The following is a 19242-nucleotide window of genomic DNA, read 5'->3' on the forward strand; positions in this document are numbered from 1 at the left end:
TCAGCAGGCACCCCATGCAAACCCCTGGGGGGGTCCCTCAATTCAGGCCAGTGATTTGTTGCTATTCTGGGTCAATCAGGTCTCCTGTGACCCGGAAAAAAAGTGTGAATGGGGCTGTCTCGGACAGCAGGATTGAGGTGGCACGGGTGCCACCTCACGATCACGTGATTGATCGGCCACTACCCTGCTGGGTGGCGATCAGGGCCGTCCGGGGTCCCCTCAGGAGCAGAAAGGGACTCCTCTTCTCAGGATCAGTGGTGGTCCCAGGGGTCAGGTCTCACCGATCAGATATTCTGTGTATTGGTGATCACCTTTGGTGTACAGACCCCAGACTGGACCAAAAGACCCCCTCCACACATCGCTCCCCATGGCATCTCTCATATATACTTCTCTGTATATCCCCATATCTCACATATACTGCTCCGTATGTCACCTATCTCACATATACTGCTCTGTATGACCCCCCTATCTCACATATACTGTTCTGTATGACCCCGAATTTCACATATATATACTGCTCCCTATGACCTCCTATCACATATATACTGCATAACTACAACGGACTGACGAAGGGCATGCTGGGAGTTATAGGAGTGCGCCTTCAGCTGTTGCAAAACTACAACTCTCAGGATGCCTTTCGGCTGTCAATGCATGCTGAGAGTTGCAATTTTGCAACAGCTGAAAGCACACTGGTTGTGAAACAGAGTTTGTGTCCTAACTCAGTGTTTCGCAACCAGTGTGCCAGCAGCTGTTGCAAAAATACAACTCCCAGCATGCACTGAGAGACCGTACATGCTAAGAGTTCTAGTTTTGCTACATCTGGAGTCTCACTGTTTGCAAAACACTGAGTTAAGTAACAAACTCAGTTTTTCGCAACCAATGTGCCTCCAGCTGTTGCATAACTACAACTCCCAGAATGCATGGTCTGTCAGTGCATGCTGGGAGTTGTAGTTTTGCAACAGCTGAACGTTTGACCTCCCCCCCTTGTGAATGTACCCTAAAAACACGACGCTACACAAATTAAACGGTAAAACACTACATATACATATACCCCTACACAGTTACCCCCTTTCCCCCCCCCCCCCCAATAAAAATGAAAAACGCCTGGTACGGTACTGTTTCCAAAACGGAGCCTCGAGCTGTTGCAAAACATCAACTCCCAATATTGCCGGACAGCCACTGACTGTCAAGGCATGCTGGGAGTTTTGCAACAGCTGGAGACACCCTGTTTGGGAAAAACTGCCATAGGGTATTTTGGTGGTGGATGCAAATCCCCAATTTAGGCCTCAAATGCGCATGGCGCTCTCTCGCTTTGGAGCCCTGTCGTATTTCAAGGCAACAGTGCCTCGTATGGTGTATTTCCGTACTCGGGAGAAATTGTGTTAAAAAATTTTGGGGGGCTTTTTCTACTTTTACTCCTTATGAAAAGGTAAAGTTGGGGTCTACACCAGCATGTTATTGTAAAAAAAAAAAAAAAAAAAAAAATGTTTACGCAAACATGCTGGTGTCACATAGTTAGTTACATAGTTAGTATGGTTGAAAAAAGACATACGTCCATCAAGTCCAACCAGGGAATTGAAGTGAAGGGTGTAAGGGGATAAGGGAAAGGGATGTAGTTTTATAATTCTGCATAAGCATTAATGTTATTTTGTTCCAGGAATGTATCTAACCCTGTTTTAAAGCTGTTAATTGTTCCTCCTGTGACCAGTTCCTGAGGTAGACCGTTCCATAAATTCACAGTCCTCACGGTAAAGAAGGCGTGTCGCCCCTTTAGACTAAACCTTTTCTTCTCCAGACGGAGGGAGTGCCCCCTCGTCCTTTGGGGGGGTTTAACCTGGAACGTTTTTTCTCCATATTTTTTGTATGGGCCATTTATATACTTATATACGTTTATCATATCCCCCCTTAAACGTCTCTTCTCAAGACTAAACAATTGTAACTCCTTTAATCGCTCCTCATAGCTAAGATGTTCCATGCCCCATATTAGTTTAGTAGCACGTCTCTGCACCCTTTCCAACTCCGCAGTGTCCCTTTTATGAACAGGCGACCAAAACTGAACAGCATATTCCAGGTGAGGCCGTACCAATGCTTAATAAAGGGGGAGTATTATGTCCCTGTCCCTTGAGTCCATGCCTCTTTTGATACATGACAATATCCTGCTGGCTTTGGAAGCAGCAGCCTGACATTGCATGCTATTCTGTAGTCTGTGATCTACAAGTACACCCAGATCCTTCTCTACCAGTGACTCTGCCAGTTTAATCCCCCCTAAGACATACGATGCATGCAGGTTATTAGTACCCAGATGCATAACTTTACATTTATCCACATTGAACCTCATTTGCCAAGTGGATGCCCAGACACTTAGTCTATCCAAGTCATCTTGTAACCTATACACATCCTCTATAGACTGTACTGTGCTACAAAGCTTGGTGTCATCTGCAAAGATAGAAACAGAGCTGTTAATACCATCCTCTATATCATTGATAAATAAATTAAACAACAGCGGGCCCAGTACTGAACCTTGGGGTACACCACTAATTACCGGGGACCAATCAGAGTACGAATCATTGACCACCACTCTCTGGGTACGATCCATGAGCCAGTGTTCAATCCAGTTACAAACTAAAGTTTCCAAGCCCAAAGACCTTAACTTACCTGTCAGACGTCTGTGAGGGACAGTATCAAACGCTTTGGCCAAATCCAGAAAGACTATATCCACAGCCATTCCTCTGTCAAGGCTTCTACTCACCTCTTCATAAAAGCAAATTAGATTGGTTTGACAACTTCTATCCTTAGTTTCCCCATACTTTTCATTTTCACAAGCAGTAAAAAGAAAAAAAGACCCCCAACATTTGTAATGCAATTTCCCCTGAGTACAGAAATTCCCCATATGGCTCAAAAGTGAGAGCGTGCCTAGTACATTTGAGGTCTAAATTGGTGATTTGCACAGGGGTGGCTGATTTTACAGTGGTTCTGACATAAACGAAAAACAATAAATACTATCACTGACAATTCGACACGTATGTGTCGATAGCTTCTCAAATCAAACCAAATATAAACAACCACATGAAGCTAATGTAACAATTTATTAAAGTGTAAAAACCTTATTACAGTATGAATCCTAAGCATTAATTTTACGGAAAAAACATAAATATAAATAATAATATATATCCATATATATGTATACTTTCTTTTTGGAGAATCCCTGATCCTTTATGTAAATTCTTATACTGTATTTTTTGATCCCCTGATTAACCATTGTATACTATAAGATACACAGGGAAACGAGTAGGGACATACAGGTGTTTATCATTGGAGAATTATATATGTTTTTTCCGTTAAATTAATGCTTATTTATTTATTTATTTTATATAGCGCCTACAGATTCCGCAGCGCTTACAATTATGGGGTACGAACAAAGACAAGTATCAGACATCATATTACACAATAACTATTCAAACAAGAGGTGTGGGGATATATTGAGGATATGTTGAGGCCAATTAGAGAATGTTATAGGCCTGTCTGAAGAGATGTGTTTTTAGGCCACCTTTGAAACTATGGATGTTGTTGTTGAGTCTGAGGGATTGAGGGATAGCATTCCAGAGAACCGGTGCAGCACGAGTGAATTCTTGGAGACGGGAGTGAGAAGTTCGGATTATAGAAGATGTTAGTGTGAGATCATTAGCAGATCGGAGAGAATGTGTAGGATGGTAGACAGAGATGAGAGAGGAGATGTAGGGAGGTGCAGCATTGTGGAGAGCTTTGTGTGTGAGACTGAGGATTTTGTACTGTATTCTGGACTGAATTGGTAACCAGTGTAGTGACTGGCACAGGCAGGAGGCATCGGTGTAGCGGCTGGAGAGGAAGATGAGTCTGACTGCGGCATTAAGGATGGATTGGAGAGGAGAGAGTTTGGAGAAAGGAAGGCCTATTACTAAAGAGTTACAGTAGTCAAGGCGGGAGTGAATCAAAGCAATAATGAGAGTTTTAGCAGTTTCAGTAGTGAGAAACGGGCGGATTCTGGAAATGTTTTTTAGATGCAGGTGACAAGAACGTGAAAGAGACTGTATATGGGGAGTGAAAGACAGATCAGAGTCAAGTATAACTCCAAGACAGCGAGCCTGCTTCCCGGGAGTTATGGTAGTACCACATACCGAGATGGAAATGTCAGGGTTAGGTACAGTATCAGTTGATGGAGAAAAAACAAGAAGTTCTGTTTTAGAAAGATTTAGTTTCAGATATAAAGAGGACATGATGTCTGAGACGGCAGAGAGACAGGTACTGGTATAGGATTCATGCTGTAATAAGGTTTTTACAAATTGTAAAACAATAACAATAAATTGTTACATTAGCTTCATGTGGTTGTTTATATTTGGTTTGAAAAACAAAAAATACCCACATGTGACCCCATTTTGGAAACTACACCCCTCACGGAACGTAACAAGGGGTATAGTGAGCCTTGACACCTCACAGGGGTTTGACGAATTTTCGTAAAATTTGGATGTGAAAATGAAAAAAAATATTTTTCACTAAAATGCTGGTATCATCCTAAATTTTCTTATTTTCACAAGGGAAAATAGGAAAAAATCCCCCCAAAATTTGCAGCCCTATTTCTGGAAATACCCCATATGTGGATGTAAAGTGCTCTGTGGCGAGTGCCATTGGGCTTTTGGAGAGAGAATGTGTCCGAAAATTGAAGGCTGTGTTTGTTTACAAAGCCCCCATGGTCCCAGAACAGTGGACCGCTCCCCCCAAATTGTGACCCCATTTTGGAAACTACACCCATCACGTAATGTAATAATGGGTACATTGAGCATTTACACTCCACAGGTGTCTGACAGATTTTTGGAACAGTGGTCCATGAAAATGAAAAATAAAATTTCTTTCTTCTTCACTTTGCAGTGAAATTTGTCATTTTACCCAAAAATGCACGGCGAAACGGAAAAAAAAATCATTGTGCGACAAAATTAAAGATTTTTTAAATTTTGTTACTTATGGGGGCTTCCGTTTCTATGCAGTGCATTTTTCGGTAAAAATGACACCTTATCTTTATTCTGTAGGTCCATACGGTTAAAATGATACCCTACTTATATAGGTTTGATATTGTCGTACTTCTGAAAAAAATCATAACTACATGCAGAAAAATGTATACGTTTAAAATTGTCATCTTCTGACCCCTATAACTTTTTTATTGTAAAAGTGAGCGCTCCGGTCCCCTCCTCTGTACCGGAGCGCTCGCTGCCCATTGATTGGTGCCTGGTCCTCACTATTCTATAAATGTCTCCTGCCCGTTCCTGCCCTCGCCGGATCTTTAGTGCCTTGTGCCTAGTGAAAGCATTCCCTCTGTTCAGTGTTGCCCTTGACTGTTGCCGTACCGTTGTCCGTGACTACCGCTAGTGAACCTGTGCTGCCTGCGCTGACCTGTTGCCTGACTATCGCCTGTGAACCTGTGCCACCTGCCCTGACCTCTGCTACGTCAGACTACGCTTCTGCCTGCTCCTCCTGTACCGCGCCATTCTCAGCTACCAGAGGGGTCGAGTCGCTATCGGGTGGAACGACCTGGGGGCTACCTGCCGCAGCAAGACCAGTAGTCCCTTAGACTCCGTTCCCCTGGTACGGCCCACGTCATCGCCCCTCTGGTTCAGTGGATCCACCTCCTGTCTCCTGACCAGTATGTTACAGTAAGATCCGGCCATGGATCCCGCTGAGACGCCTCTTCGTAGCCTTGCGGATCTTACCACCGTAGTGGCTAAACAGAATCAGCAGATAGCCCAGCAAGGTCAACAGTTGGCTCAGTTGGCCGCCATGATGCAGCAACTCCTGTCTGCCCAGCAACAGCCGTCACCTCCACCTGCACCTGCTGCTCCATCACAGCCTGCAGTCGTCTCCAGTGCCAGAGTCCGTTTGTCCTTGCCGGACAAGTACGACGGTGATCCGAAGCAGTGCCGTGGGTTCCTGTCGCAGTGCTCACTCCATCTCGAGTTACTGGCCGACAAGTTCCCGTCCGAACGAGCCAAGGTGGCTTTCATACTCAGCTTGCTCTCCGGGAAGGCCCTGGCCTGGGCTACACCTTTATGGGACCGCTTTGATCCAGCCACTACCTCCGTCCAGAGCTTCTGTCAAGAGTTCAGGAGAGTTTTTGAGGAACCTGCCCGGGTTACCTCCGCAGAATCTGCTTTGCTGAACCTGACCCCGCAGGAACGGAGCCGTCGCAGAGACTAGAACCTGTGTCTGTACTTTGCTAGTACCGAGCACTTCCTCAGAGACTGTCCTCTTCGTCCACCACGTTCGGGAAACGCTCGCACCTAGTAAACGTAGGAGAGGCGTTGCTAGATGTGGATTCTTCCTCTCCACGTCTTATGGTATCAGTGCAGCTTTCCATTCCCTCCAAGTCTACCTTCACTGCCACCGCCTTCTTGGATTCTAGATCTGCTGGCAATTTCATCCATGCCTCCTTGGTTGACAAGCATCAAATCCCTGTGGTCCGTTTGCCCAAGCCATTTTTCATTTCCACTGTCAACGGAGAGAGACTTTCTGCCATTGTGCAGTACCGCACCTTACCATTACTGATGGGCATTGGATTTTCGCATACTGAGACGCTGGAGTTCTTGGTTCTTCCCTTCTGTTTCTTAGAACTCCTCTTGGGGTTGCCCTGGCTTCAGCGCCACTGTCCCATCCTGGATTGGACCTCCGGAGAGATCCTGAAGTGGGTTTCCCTCCTGCTCCAGTCGTTGTCTCAAGTCAGTGCTCGTCAAACGAGACCCTGTTGTTCCTCCGCCACCTGGTCTTCTGCAAGAAGCAAGCCGAAGTTCTTCCGCCTCATAGACCTTACGATTGTCCAATCGATTTGGTGCCCGGTTCTACCCGGGATAGAATCTACCCACTCTCACCACCAGAGACTCTCGCTATGTCAGAGTACATTCATGAAAATCTGCAGAGAGGTTTTATAAGGAAATCTTCCTCTCCCGCTGGGGTCGGTTTTTTCTTTGTTACCAAGAAGGACGGCTCCCTCCGTCCTTGCATAGACTACAGAGGCCTAAACAAGATTACTGTCAAGAATTGTTACCCTCTTCCCTTGATCTCCGAGCTATTTGACCGCCTCCGTGGGGCTAGGATCTTCACCAAGTTGGATCTGCGAGGAGCTTACAATCTGATCTGAATCTGAGAGGGCGACGAGTGGAAGACCGCCTTCAACACACGGGATGGCCATTTTGAATACCTGGTGATGCCATTTGGTCTTTGCAACACACCTGCTGTATTCCAAGAATTTGTCAATGACATTTTCAGAGATTTGCTTTACACCTGCGTGGTCGTATACCTTGATGACATCCTCATCTTCTCCTCCAACCTGGACCAACACCGGGTCCATATCCGTCAAGTTCTATCACGTTAGAAGGCATCGCCTGTATGCTAAGGTCGAGAATTGTCTGTTCGAGCGGTCCAACCTGCCCTTCCTTGGGTACATCATTTCAGCCCAGGGTTTACAGCTGGACCCAGCAAAGCTCTCAGCGGTACTGGACTGGCCACGCCCCTCTGGACTCCGTGCTATTCAGAGATTTTTGGGTTTCGCCAATTATTATAGGCAATTTATTCCCCATTATTCCACTCTGGTGTCACCCATTGTAGCTCTGACCAAAAAGGGGGCTAATCCCAAATCTTGGCCTCCTCAAGCAGAAGATGCCTTCCAGTCATTGAAAGCCTCTTTTGCCTCCGCACCAGTACTCTCCAGACCTGACCCCACTAAGCCATTTTCCCTGGAAGTGGATGCCTCCTCCGTGGGAGCCGGAGCCATACTTAGCCAGAAATCACCCAGGGGCAAGACTCTTTCTTGCGGATTCTACTCCAAGACCTTCACTCCTGCCGAGAGAAATTATTCTATTGGCGATAGGGAACTATTGGCCATAAAATTGGCACTTGAGGAGTGGAGGCCTAGTGAAAGCGTTCCCTCTGTTCAGTGTTGCCCTTGCCTGTTGCCGTACTGTTGCCCATGACTACCGCTAGTGAACCTGTGCTGCCTGCCTTGACCTGTTGCCTGACTATCGCCTGTGAACCTGTTCCGCCTGCCCTGACCTCTGCTACGTCCGACTACGCTTCTGCCTGCTCCTCCTGTACCGCGCCATTCTCAGCTACCAGAGGGGTCGAGTCGCTATCGGGTGGAACGACCTGGGGGCTACCTTCCGCAGCAAGACCATCCCGCTTTGCGGCGGGCCCTGGTGAAGACCAGTAGTCCCTTAGACTCCGTTCCCCTGGTACGGCCCACGTCATCGTCCCTCTGGTTCAGTGGATCCACCTCCTGTCTCCTGACCGGTACGTTACATTTATTTTTCCGCGTATGGGCCAGTTTGAGAGCTCATCTTTTGCGCCGTGTTCTGAGGTTTTTATCGGTATCATTGTTGCATTGATCAGACTTTTTGATCGCTTTTTATAAAATTTTTTATGATATAGAAAGTGACCAAAAATACGCTATTTTGGACTATGGATTTTTTTGCGCGTACGACATTGACCGTGCGGTTTAACTAACGATATATTTTTATAGTTCGGGCATTTACATACGCAGCGATACCACATATGTTTATTTTTATTTACACAGTTTTATTTTATTTTTTTATGGGAAAAGGGGGGTGATTCAAACTTTTATTAGGAAAGGGGTTAAATGACCTTTATTAAAAAAAAAAATTCCACTTTTTTTTTGCAGTGTTATAGCTCCCATAGGGGGCTATAACACTGCACACACTGATCTTTTACCCTGATCCCTGCAAAGCCATAGCTTTGCATGGATCAGCGTAATAGGGGGTTGATTGCTGAAGCCTGTAGCTCAGGCTTGGAGCAATCAAACGCCGATTGGACGCGACATAGCGATTTTATCGCGTTAGTCCCGATCAGCCCGACTGAGCTGCCGGGAAGCTTTTACTTTCATTTTCGACACGGCGATCAACTTGGATCGCAGCATCTAAAGGGTTAATAGCATGCGGCACAACGATCTGTGCTGCGCGCTGTTAGCCCAGGGTCCCAGCTATCAATAGCAGCCGGGATCGACCCGGTGTGATGCAGGGTCACGGCGTGACCCGTTTTAAACACCGGGAACGGGCGCAGGGTGTACAGGTACGCCCTGCATCCTTAAGAGGTTAAGGTGAAAATGGGCTTGGTCCTTAAGGGGTTAAGAAATAATATGGAGGTAATGGTGGAGAAGGCTGAGGAAAAGTCCAATCTACTAAATGACTTCTCCACTGTATTTACAAAGGAAAATCCAATGTCAGATAACAAGTGTGGGAACAAAGTAAATTCTCCTGCAAATCTCACCTTTTTAAACCAAGAAAAAGTGCGGTGCCACCTTAGTAACATAAAAACACACAAATCACCGGGCCCAGATGGTATCCATCCAAGGGTTTTGCAATAATTAAATACTGTGCTAGACAGACTCTTATTTCTTATATTTCAAGATTCTATAATAACAGGGAATGTTCCACTGGACTGGAGCTTAGCAAATGTGGTACCAATATTCAAAAAAGGGTCAAAAATAGATCCAGGGAACTATAGGCCAATAGGATCAACATGCTGTCCCTATAAATCTAGTATACATAACCAGCAATGTTCTTACTCTACAAAAATGCATCCAGACCCTTTTTGAACTCTATTACAGAGTTCACCATGACCACCTCCTCCGGGAGAGAATTCCACAGTCTCACTGCTCTTACAGTAAAGAACCCCCTGTCTGTGCTGGTGTAGAAACCTTCTTTCCTCTAGATGTAGAGGATGCCCCCTTGTTATAGATACAGTCCTGGGTATAAATAGATCATGGGAGCAATCTCTGTACTGTCCCCTGATATATTTATACATAGTTATTAGGTCTCCCCTAAGCCTTCTTTTTTCTAAACTAAATAACCCTAATTCTGATAATCTTTCTGGGTACTGTAGTCCTCCCATTCCCTGTATTACTCTGGTTGCCCGTCTTTGAACCCTCTCCAGCTCCACTATATCTTTCTTGTACACTGGTGCCCAGTACTGTACACAGTATTCAATGTGTGGTCTGACTAGTGATTTGTACAGCGATAGAATTATTTCCTTGTTGTGGGCATCTATGCCCCTATTGATGTACCCCATGATTTTATTTGCCTTGGCAGCAGCTGCCTGACACTGGTCACTACAGCTAAATTTACTGTTAACTAAGACTCCTAAGTCCTTTTCCATGTCAGTCGTCCCAAGTGTTCTCCCATTTAATACATAATCCGAGCCCGGATTTTTCCTCCCCATGTGCATTACCTTACATTTATCAGTGTTGAACCTCATCTGCCACTTCTCAGCCCAAACCTCCAACCTATCCAGATCCATTTGTAACAGTGCACTGTCCTCTATAGTGTTTACTGCTTTACAGAGTTTAGTGTCATCTGCAAAGATTACTACTTTACTATTCAACCCCTCTGCAAGGTCATTAATGAATATATTAAATAGGACAGGACCCAAGACTGACCCCTGTGGTACCCCACTAGTAACAGTACCATTAATAACCACCCTCTGTTTCCTATCACTGAGCCAGTTACTTACCCACTTACACACCGTCTCCCCCAGCCCAATCCTTCTCATTTTATGCACCAACCTTTTATGTGGCACCGTATCAAATGCTTTGGAAAAATCCAGATATGTGACATCCAGCGATTGCCCCTGGTCCAGTCTGGAGCTCACCTCCTCGTAAAAGCTGATCAGATTAGTTTGACAGGACCAATCCCTCATAAATCCATGCTGATATGGGGTCATACATTTATCATTATCAAGATATTCCAAAATAGCATCTCTTAGGAAACCCTCAAACAATTTACATACAACCGAGGTTAAAGGGGTAGTCCAGTGGTGAAAAACTTATCTCCTATCCTAAGGATAGGGGATAAGTTTGAGATCGCGGGGGGTCCGACCGCTGGAACCCCCTGCAATATCTCTGTACGGGGGCCAGGCTCTCCGGCCAGATAGCGGGTGTCGACCTCCGCACGAAGCGGCAGCCGACACGCCCCTTCAATACATCTCTATGGCAGAGCCGGAGATTGCCGAAGGCAGTGCTTTGGCTCTGCCATAGAGTTGTATTGAGGGGGCGTGTCGGCCGCCACTTCGTGCGGAGGTCAACACGCCCCCTTCCTGCGGGCTGTCGGGGCTCCGTACAGGAGATCGCAGGGGGGCCCAGCGGTCGCCCCCCCGCGATCTCAAACTTATCCCCTTTCCTTAGGATAGGGGATAAGTTGTTCACCACTGGGTTCACCACTGGACTACTCCTTTAAGCTAACAGGTCTATAATTTCCGGGGTCACCTTTTGACCCCTTCTTAAATATTGGCACCACATTTGCCATGCGCCAGTCCTGGGGAACAGTCCCTGTCACTATAGAGTCCTAGAATATTAAAAATAGGGGTCTGTCTATTACATTACTTAATTCCTTTAGAACATAGGGGTGCCATCTGGACCTGGTGATTTGTCTATTTCGATTTTTTTGTTGGCGGCACTGTACTTCTTCCTTGGTTAGACAGGTGACCTGTACTGGGGAGTTTACCTTATCTCGCTGTATTTCACCTGGCATTTCATTTTCATTTTGAATACCGTGGAGAAGAATTTGTTTAATATATTTGCTTTTTCCTGATCCCCGTTTATAATTTCTTCCTCATCATTTTTTAAAGGGCATACACTTTCATTTTTGACCTTTTTGCTATTTATATAGTTAAAGAACATTTTGGGGTTAGTTTTACTCTCTTTGGCAATGAGTCGTTCTGTCTCTATTTTTGCGGCTTTTATCAGTTTTTTACATATTTTACATTTTTCTCTATAGCTTTTTAATGCTTCCTCACTGCTGTCCTGTTTTAGTAATTTAAATGCCTTATTTTTGTCATTTATTGCCCCCTTAAAGGGGTTCTCCGGTGCTTAGACATCTTATCCCCTAACCAAAGGACCCCGGGTTCTTGCACGCGACACCCCGTTTGTAATCAGTCCCCGGAGCGAGTTCGCTCCGGGTCTGATTACCGACGACCACAAGGCCGGCGGTGTGTGATGTCACGCCTCCGCCCCCCGTGTGATGTCACGCTCCGCCCCTCAATGCACGCCTACGGGAGGGGGAGTGATAGCTGTCACGCCCCCTCCCGTAGGCTTGCATTGAGGGGCAGAGCGTGACATCACACAGGGGTGGAGGCGTGATGCCACACGCCGCCGGCCTTGTGGTCGTCGGTAATCAGACCCGGAGCGAACACGCTCCGGGGACTGATTACAAATGGGGTGCCGCATGCAAGATCCCGGGGGTCCCCAGCGGCGGAACTCTCGCGATCAGGCATCTTACCCCTATCCTTTGGATAGGGGATAAGATGTCTAAGCACCGGAGAACCCCTTTAACATTTTTATTCATCCATATTGTTTTTTATTTTTTATTTCTGACCCTTTTATTCCCATAAGGTATATACCTCTTACAGTGAAAATTTAAGATAGGACCAGAGCGTTTTTTGAACATCTGACCACTGTCACTTTAACCCCTTAAGGACCGGGGTTTTTTCCGTTTTTGCATTTTCGTTTTTTGCTCCTTGCCTTTAAAAAATCATAACTCTTTCAATTCTGCACCTAAAAATCCATATGATTGCTTATTTTTTGCGACACCAATTCTACTTTGTAATGATGTCTGTCATTTTGGCCAAAAATCTACGGTGAAAGGAAAAAAAAATCATTGTGCGACAAAATTGAAAAAAAAAAAAAACGCAGTTTTGTAACTTTTGGGGGCTTCCGTTTCTACGTAGTAAATTTTTCGGTAAAAATGACACCTTATCTTTATTTTGTAGGTCCATACGATTAAAATGATACCCTACTTATATAGGTTTGATTTTGTCGTACTTCTGGAAAAAATCATAACTACATGCAGGAAAATTAATACGTTTAAAATTGTCATCTTCTGACCCCTATAACTTTTTTATTTTTCCGTGTATGGGGCGGTATGAGGGCTCATTTTTTGCGCCGTGATCTGAAGTTTTTAACGGTACCATTTTTGCATTGATAGGACTTATTGATCGCTTTTTATTAATTTTTAAATGATATAAAAAGTGACCAAAAATGCACTATTTTGGACGTTGGAATTTTTTTGAGCGTACGCCATTGACCGAGCGGTTTAATTGACGATATAATTTTTATAATTCGGACATTTCCGCACGCGGTGATACCATATATGTTTATTTTTATTTACACTGTGTTTTTTTTATGGGAAAAGGGGGGTGATTCAAACTTTTAATAGGGGAGGGGTTGCTTGATATTCATTCACTTTTTTTTTCCACTTCTTTTTGCAGTGTTATAGCTCCCATAGGGACCTATAACACTGCACACACTGATCTTTATCATTGATCACTGGTTTCTCATAGGAAACCAGTGATCGATGATTCTGCCGCTTGACTGCTCATGCCTGGATCTCAGGCACTGAGCAGTCATTCAGCGATCGGACAGCAAGGAGGCAGGTAGGGGCCCTCCCGCTGTCCTTTAAGCTGTTCGGGATGGCGCGATTTTGCCGCGGCTATCCCGAACAGCCCACTGAGTTAACCGGCAGCTTTTACTTTCGCTTTTAGCCCCACTATGACGCCGGGCCCACTGTGATATGATGCGGGGTTACCGTGTAACCCCGCGTTATATCACGGGAGCAGGACCAAGAACGTACCTGTACGTCCTTGGTCCTTAAGGGGTGAAACATTAATAACTTTGGAATGCTTTTAGTTATCATTCTGATTCCGAGATTGTTTTTTCATGACATATTCTGCTTTAACATGGTGGAAAATTTTTGTGGTAACTTGCATCCTTTCTTGGTGAAAAATCCCAAAATTTGATGAAAAAATAGAAAATTTAGCATTTTTCTAACTTTGAAGCTCTCTGCTTGTAAGGAAAATGGATATTCCCCAAAAAATTTTTTTTATTATCATATATTTATTATCATATATTTACGTGTTTTTACTTTTGGAAGACACCAGAGGGCTTCAAAGTTCAGCAGCAATTTTCATATTTTTCACAAAATTTTCAAACTCACTATTTTTCAGGGACCAGTTCAGGTTTGAAGTGGATTTGAAGGGTCTTCATATTAGAAATACCCCATAAAAGACCCCATTATAAAAACTGCACCCCCTAAAGTATTCAAAATGACATTCAGTCAGCGTTTTAACCCTTTAGGTGTTTCACAGGAATAGCAGCAAAGTGAAGGAGAAAATTCACAATCTTCATTTTTTACACTTCTTGTAGACCCAATTGTTGAATTTTTACAAGGGGTAAAAGGAGAAAATTTATACTTGTATTTGTAGCCCGATTTCTCTCGAGTAAGCACATACCGGTACCTCATATGTCTATGTAAAGTGTTCGGCGGGCACAGTAGAGGGCTCAGAAGCGACAAGGGGATTTTGGAGAGTACGTTTTTCTGAAATGGTTTTTGGGGGGCATGTTGCATTTAGGAAGCCCCTATGGTGCCAGAACAGCAAAAAAAAAAAAAAAACACCTGGCATACCATTTTGGAAACTAGACCCCTTGAGGAACGTAACAAGGAATTAATTCCCCACAGGTGTTTCACGACTTTTGCATATGTAAAAAAAAATAATAATTTCACAAAAATGTGTGTTTCCCCCCCAAATTTCACATTTTTGCAAGGGTTAATAGCAGAAAATACACCCCAAAATTTGTAACTCCATCTCTTCTGAGTATGGAGGTACACCATAAGTTGACCTGAAGTGCACTACGGACAAACTACAATGCTCAGAAGGGAAGGAGTCATATTTGGCTTTTTGAGAGCAAATTTTGGTCAGGGGGCATGTCGCATTTAGGAAGCCCCTATGGTGCCAGAACAGCAAAAAAAAACCCACATGGCATACCATTTTGGAAACTAGACCCCTTAAGGAACGTAACAAGGAATAGAGTGAGCCTTAATACCCCACAGGGGTTTCACAACTTTTGCATATGTAAAAAAAAATGTAAAAAAATTTCACAAAAATGTGTGTTTCCCCCCAAATTTCACATTTTTGCAAGGGTTAATAGCAGAAAATACCCCCAAAATTTGTAACCCCATTTCTTCTGAGTATGGAAATACCCCATGTGTGGACGTCAAGTGCCCTGCGGTCAAACTACAATGCTCAGAAGAGGAGGAGCGCCATTGAGCTTTTGAAGAGTGAATTTGTTTGGAATGGTAGTCAGGGGCCATGTGCATTTACAAAGCCCCCCGTAGTGCCAGAACAGTGGACCCCCCACATGTGACCCCATTTTGGAAACTACATCCCTCAGAATTTAATAAGGGGTGCAGTGAGTATTTACACCCCACTGGCATTTGACAGTTCTTTGGAACAGTAGATGAGCAAATGAAAAATTAAATTTTTCATTTTCACGGACCACTGTTCCAAAAATCTGTCAGACACCTGTGGGGCATAAATGCTCACTGCACCCCTTATTACATTACGTGAGAGGTGTAGTTTCCAAAATGGGGTCACATGTTGGGGGGTCCATTGTTCTGACACTACACTATGGGGGCTTTGTAAACACACGTGGCCTTCAATTCCGGACACATTTTCTCTTCAAAATCCCAATGGCGCTCCTTCTGTTCTGAACATTGTAGTTTGCCCGCTGAGCACTTTACATCCATATTTGGGGTATTTTCTTACTCAGAAGAAATGGGGTTACAAATTTTGGGGGGCTTTTTTCCTATTTTCCCTTGTGAATATGAAAAATTTAGGGTAACACCAGCATTTTAGTGAAAATTTTTTTTTTTTTTAATTTTCCCAACTTTAACAAAAATTTGTCAAACACCTGTGGGGTGTTAATGCTCACTATACCCCTTGTTACATTCCGTGAGGGGTGTAGTTTCCAAAATGGGGTCACATGTCGGTAGTTATTTTTTTGCGTTTATGTCAGAACTGCTGTAAAATTTGCCACCCCTGTGCAAATCACCAGTTTAGGCTTCAAATGTACATAGTGGGCTCTCACTCCTGAGCCTTGTTGTGCGTCTGCAGAGCATTTTACGCCCACATATAGGGTATTTCCGTACTCAGGAGTAATTGCGTTACAAATTTTGGGGGTCTTTTTTTCCTTTTACCTCTTGTGAAAATAAAAAGTAAAGGGCAACACCAGCATATAGTGGTCTCGGACTGCAGCCCTCCAGATGTTGCTAGGCAACTTACCGGCTTCCATCGGATCCAGGGAGCTTGCTGCACAACATCGCCGCCCGCCGATCTCCGATGCCGATCGTCGCCCGCAGCCTACGCAGATCGGTAAGTGGACTCCGGCGCCGGTCCTCTGTCGTTTCCCCGTTCTGCCCCGCCTATTGTGGGTGGGCAGAACGGGGAAAACGTAAGTTAACCCCCCCACCCCCGATCTGCTATTGGTGGTCGCGTCTAGACCACCAATAGCAGGGATAGGAGGGGTGGCACCCCTGCCACCTCACTCCTATCTCTTCAGGGGGGTTGTGGGTGTCATGGACACCCGCGATCCCCCTTCTATTCCGGGTCACCGGGTCACCATAGACCCGTAATGACCCGTAATCGCACAAATCGCAAGTGTGAATTCACTTGTGACTTGCGCCGATCGCCGACATGGGGGGGTCTGTTGACCCCCCTGGGCATTTGCGCGGGGTGCCTGCTGATAGATATCAGCAGTCACCCCGGTCCGGTCCCTGCCCGGCGCGCGGCGGGGACTGAAATTCCCACGGGCGTACAGGTACGCCCTTGGTCCTTAAGTACCAGGGAGCAAAGGTGTACCTGTACGCCCTTGGTCCTTAAGGGGTTAAAAGTCTCCCATTTAGTGTCAGTATTGCTTTTTTTGAGGATATCCCATTTTATATTGTTAAGGGCTTCTCTGAGTTGATTGAACTTTACCTTCCTAAAGTTCTTTGTTTTTGAGGCCTCTCGAGAGATTCCCTTATTGAAGAACAAGTTATAATATATTATATTATGATCACCAATTATACCACCAATATACAGTCCCATGTAAATAACATCACTCCCCTAGCACCAAAATACAGTCCTATGTAAATAACATCACTCCCCTACCACCAAAATACAGTCCCATGTAAATAACATCACTCCCCTACCACCAAAATACAGTACTATGTAAATAACATCACTCCTATACCACCAATATACAGTCCGATGTAAATAACATCACTCCCATACCACCAATATACAGTCCCATGGAAATAACATCACTCTCATACCACCAATATACAGTCCCATGTAAATAACATCACTCCTATACCACCAATATACAGTCCCATGTAAATAACATCACTCCCATACCACCAAAATACAGTCCCATGTAAATAACATCACTCCCATACCACCAATATACAGTCCCATGCAAATAACATCACACCAATGCTTGTCTCCATTCCTACGGGAGGTTCCTGTTGCTTTTTCATGGCAAGAATAACGGGGGAGATTTATCCAACCTTGTGCAGAGGAACAATAGAGCAGTCACCTATAGCAACCAATCACATTTTAGATTAAATTTTTCAGAGGCCTTTTTTTAAAATGAAAGCTGGAATCTGATTGGTTGCTATGGGCAACTGCTCCAGTGTTCCTCCAGCATGCCCAGACAGCCCTTCAGCTGTTGCAAAACTACAACTCTCCGCATGCCAAAGCAGCCATTGGCTGTCTGGGCTTCCTGGGAGTTGTAGTTTAGCAACATCTGGAGATCTGGTGCACTAGTTTGTTAGAGGAAGCATCATTACACCCCCCTCCCTCATCATCATCATCATTACACCCCCCCGTCCTCCTCCTCATCATCATTACACCCCCTCCCCCGTCCACCTCATCATCATTACACCCCCCCATCCTCCTCATCATCATTACACCCCCACCCCTTCCCCGTCCTCCTCCTCATCATTACACCCACCAACAACCCCCCCAACCTAGCTCTACTCACCTTCCTGAGCGGTGCTGCGGTGTGAAGCTGGAGAGTCTGCTGCTCCTGTCACTGACAGCTGCAGGGCATAAATTGCGCGGGGTTAGAGGCTGTGACAGGTCACGTGCTTGCCTGTGCTGCTATCATCAGCCCTGCGGGCCCCCCTGGCTATTGGGCCCGGTCGCGATTGCGACCCTTGCGACCTCTATAGCTACGCCACTGCCTGAAACTACAGATACTGGAAGCCTGTGCTAGCATTTCTCCTGTGGTGTTACTATCAGTGTGTGAAGAGTGGGAGAAGAGGGTTGCATTGACAATCCAACACAATGGGCAGCACATTGAACACATTTTATAAGTGGTCAGAAACTTGTAAATAACTCATGAAAGAATAAAGTTATATTAAAACCAAGCACATCATTGTTTTTTCTTGTGAAATTCCCAATAAGTTTGATGTGTCACATGACCCTCTTCCTATTGAAAAAACAAAAGTTGGATTCAAAATGTTCGACTTCAAAATGGCCGCCATGGTCACCACCCATCTTGAAAAGTTTCCCCCCTTACATATACTAATGTGCCACAAACAGGAAGTTAATATCACCAACCATTCCCATTTTATTAAGGTGCATCCATATAAATGGCCCACCCTGTAGCTTGGACTGGGGTGAAGCTGTGGATGTTGTATATCTGGTCTTTTCTAAGGCGTTTGATACTGTGCCACACAAAAGGTTAGTACATAAAATGAGGATGCTGGGACTGGGGGAGGACATATGTAAATGGGTTAGCAACTGGGTCAGTGACAGGAAGCAGAGGGTGAGTATTAATTGAACTTACTCTGGTTGGGTGACAGTTACTAGTGGTGTAACGCAGGGGTCAGTACTGGGTCCACTTCTTTTCAATATGTTTATTAATGACCTTGTAAAGGGATTACAGAATAGAATTTGTATATTTGCAGATGACACCAAACTTTGTAGGGTGATTACCACAGAGGATGATAACATAATATTACAGAGGGATCTGAGGAAGCTGGAGGCTTGGGCAAATAAAAGAGTACCTATCACCATCTAAACTTTCCCTAATCCCCCTCCCCATCTGTCCCTGACCCTGACTAACTCTATCCCTGCATTTATTTTGCTTTAAAACCCCCCTAAAAATACCTTTTTTCCTATGCTCTTTAATAGCTCAATTCAAAGAACAGTGCACAGGAGGTTGTCATAGCAACGGCAAGTCGTGGAGAGTGGAAATAAGCAGTTTATATATAATTAGCCATGTGGAAAGTGGATAGAGGGGAGAGGAACTGAGAAAAAGAGAAGACTCACTTAGTGCGAAATGCTTGCTGACAGGATTGCTAGGGAGACCCCTAGTGGAGAAGTTTTTAAAGT

General features: G+C 44.9%; 1 protein-coding gene across 1 annotated transcript in view; it reads right to left on the reverse strand.

Annotated features, from left to right (window-relative positions):
* Positions 1–17394, reverse strand: part of ESRRA (estrogen related receptor alpha) — a 75086-nt gene extending 57692 nt beyond the window's left edge. Inside the window, exon 1 of the mRNA XM_056527156.1 lies at positions 17333–17394. Within this exon, the coding sequence (XP_056383131.1) occupies positions 17333–17378 (46 nt within the window). The 5' untranslated portion in view covers positions 17379–17394. The remainder of the gene's footprint in view (positions 1–17332) is intronic.
* Between the last annotated feature and the right edge of the window lie 1848 nt (positions 17395–19242).

The sequence above is a fragment of the Hyla sarda genome, chromosome 6, assembly GCF_029499605.1.
Source record: "Hyla sarda isolate aHylSar1 chromosome 6, aHylSar1.hap1, whole genome shotgun sequence".
Classification (NCBI taxonomy): Eukaryota; Metazoa; Chordata; class Amphibia; order Anura; family Hylidae; genus Hyla; species Hyla sarda.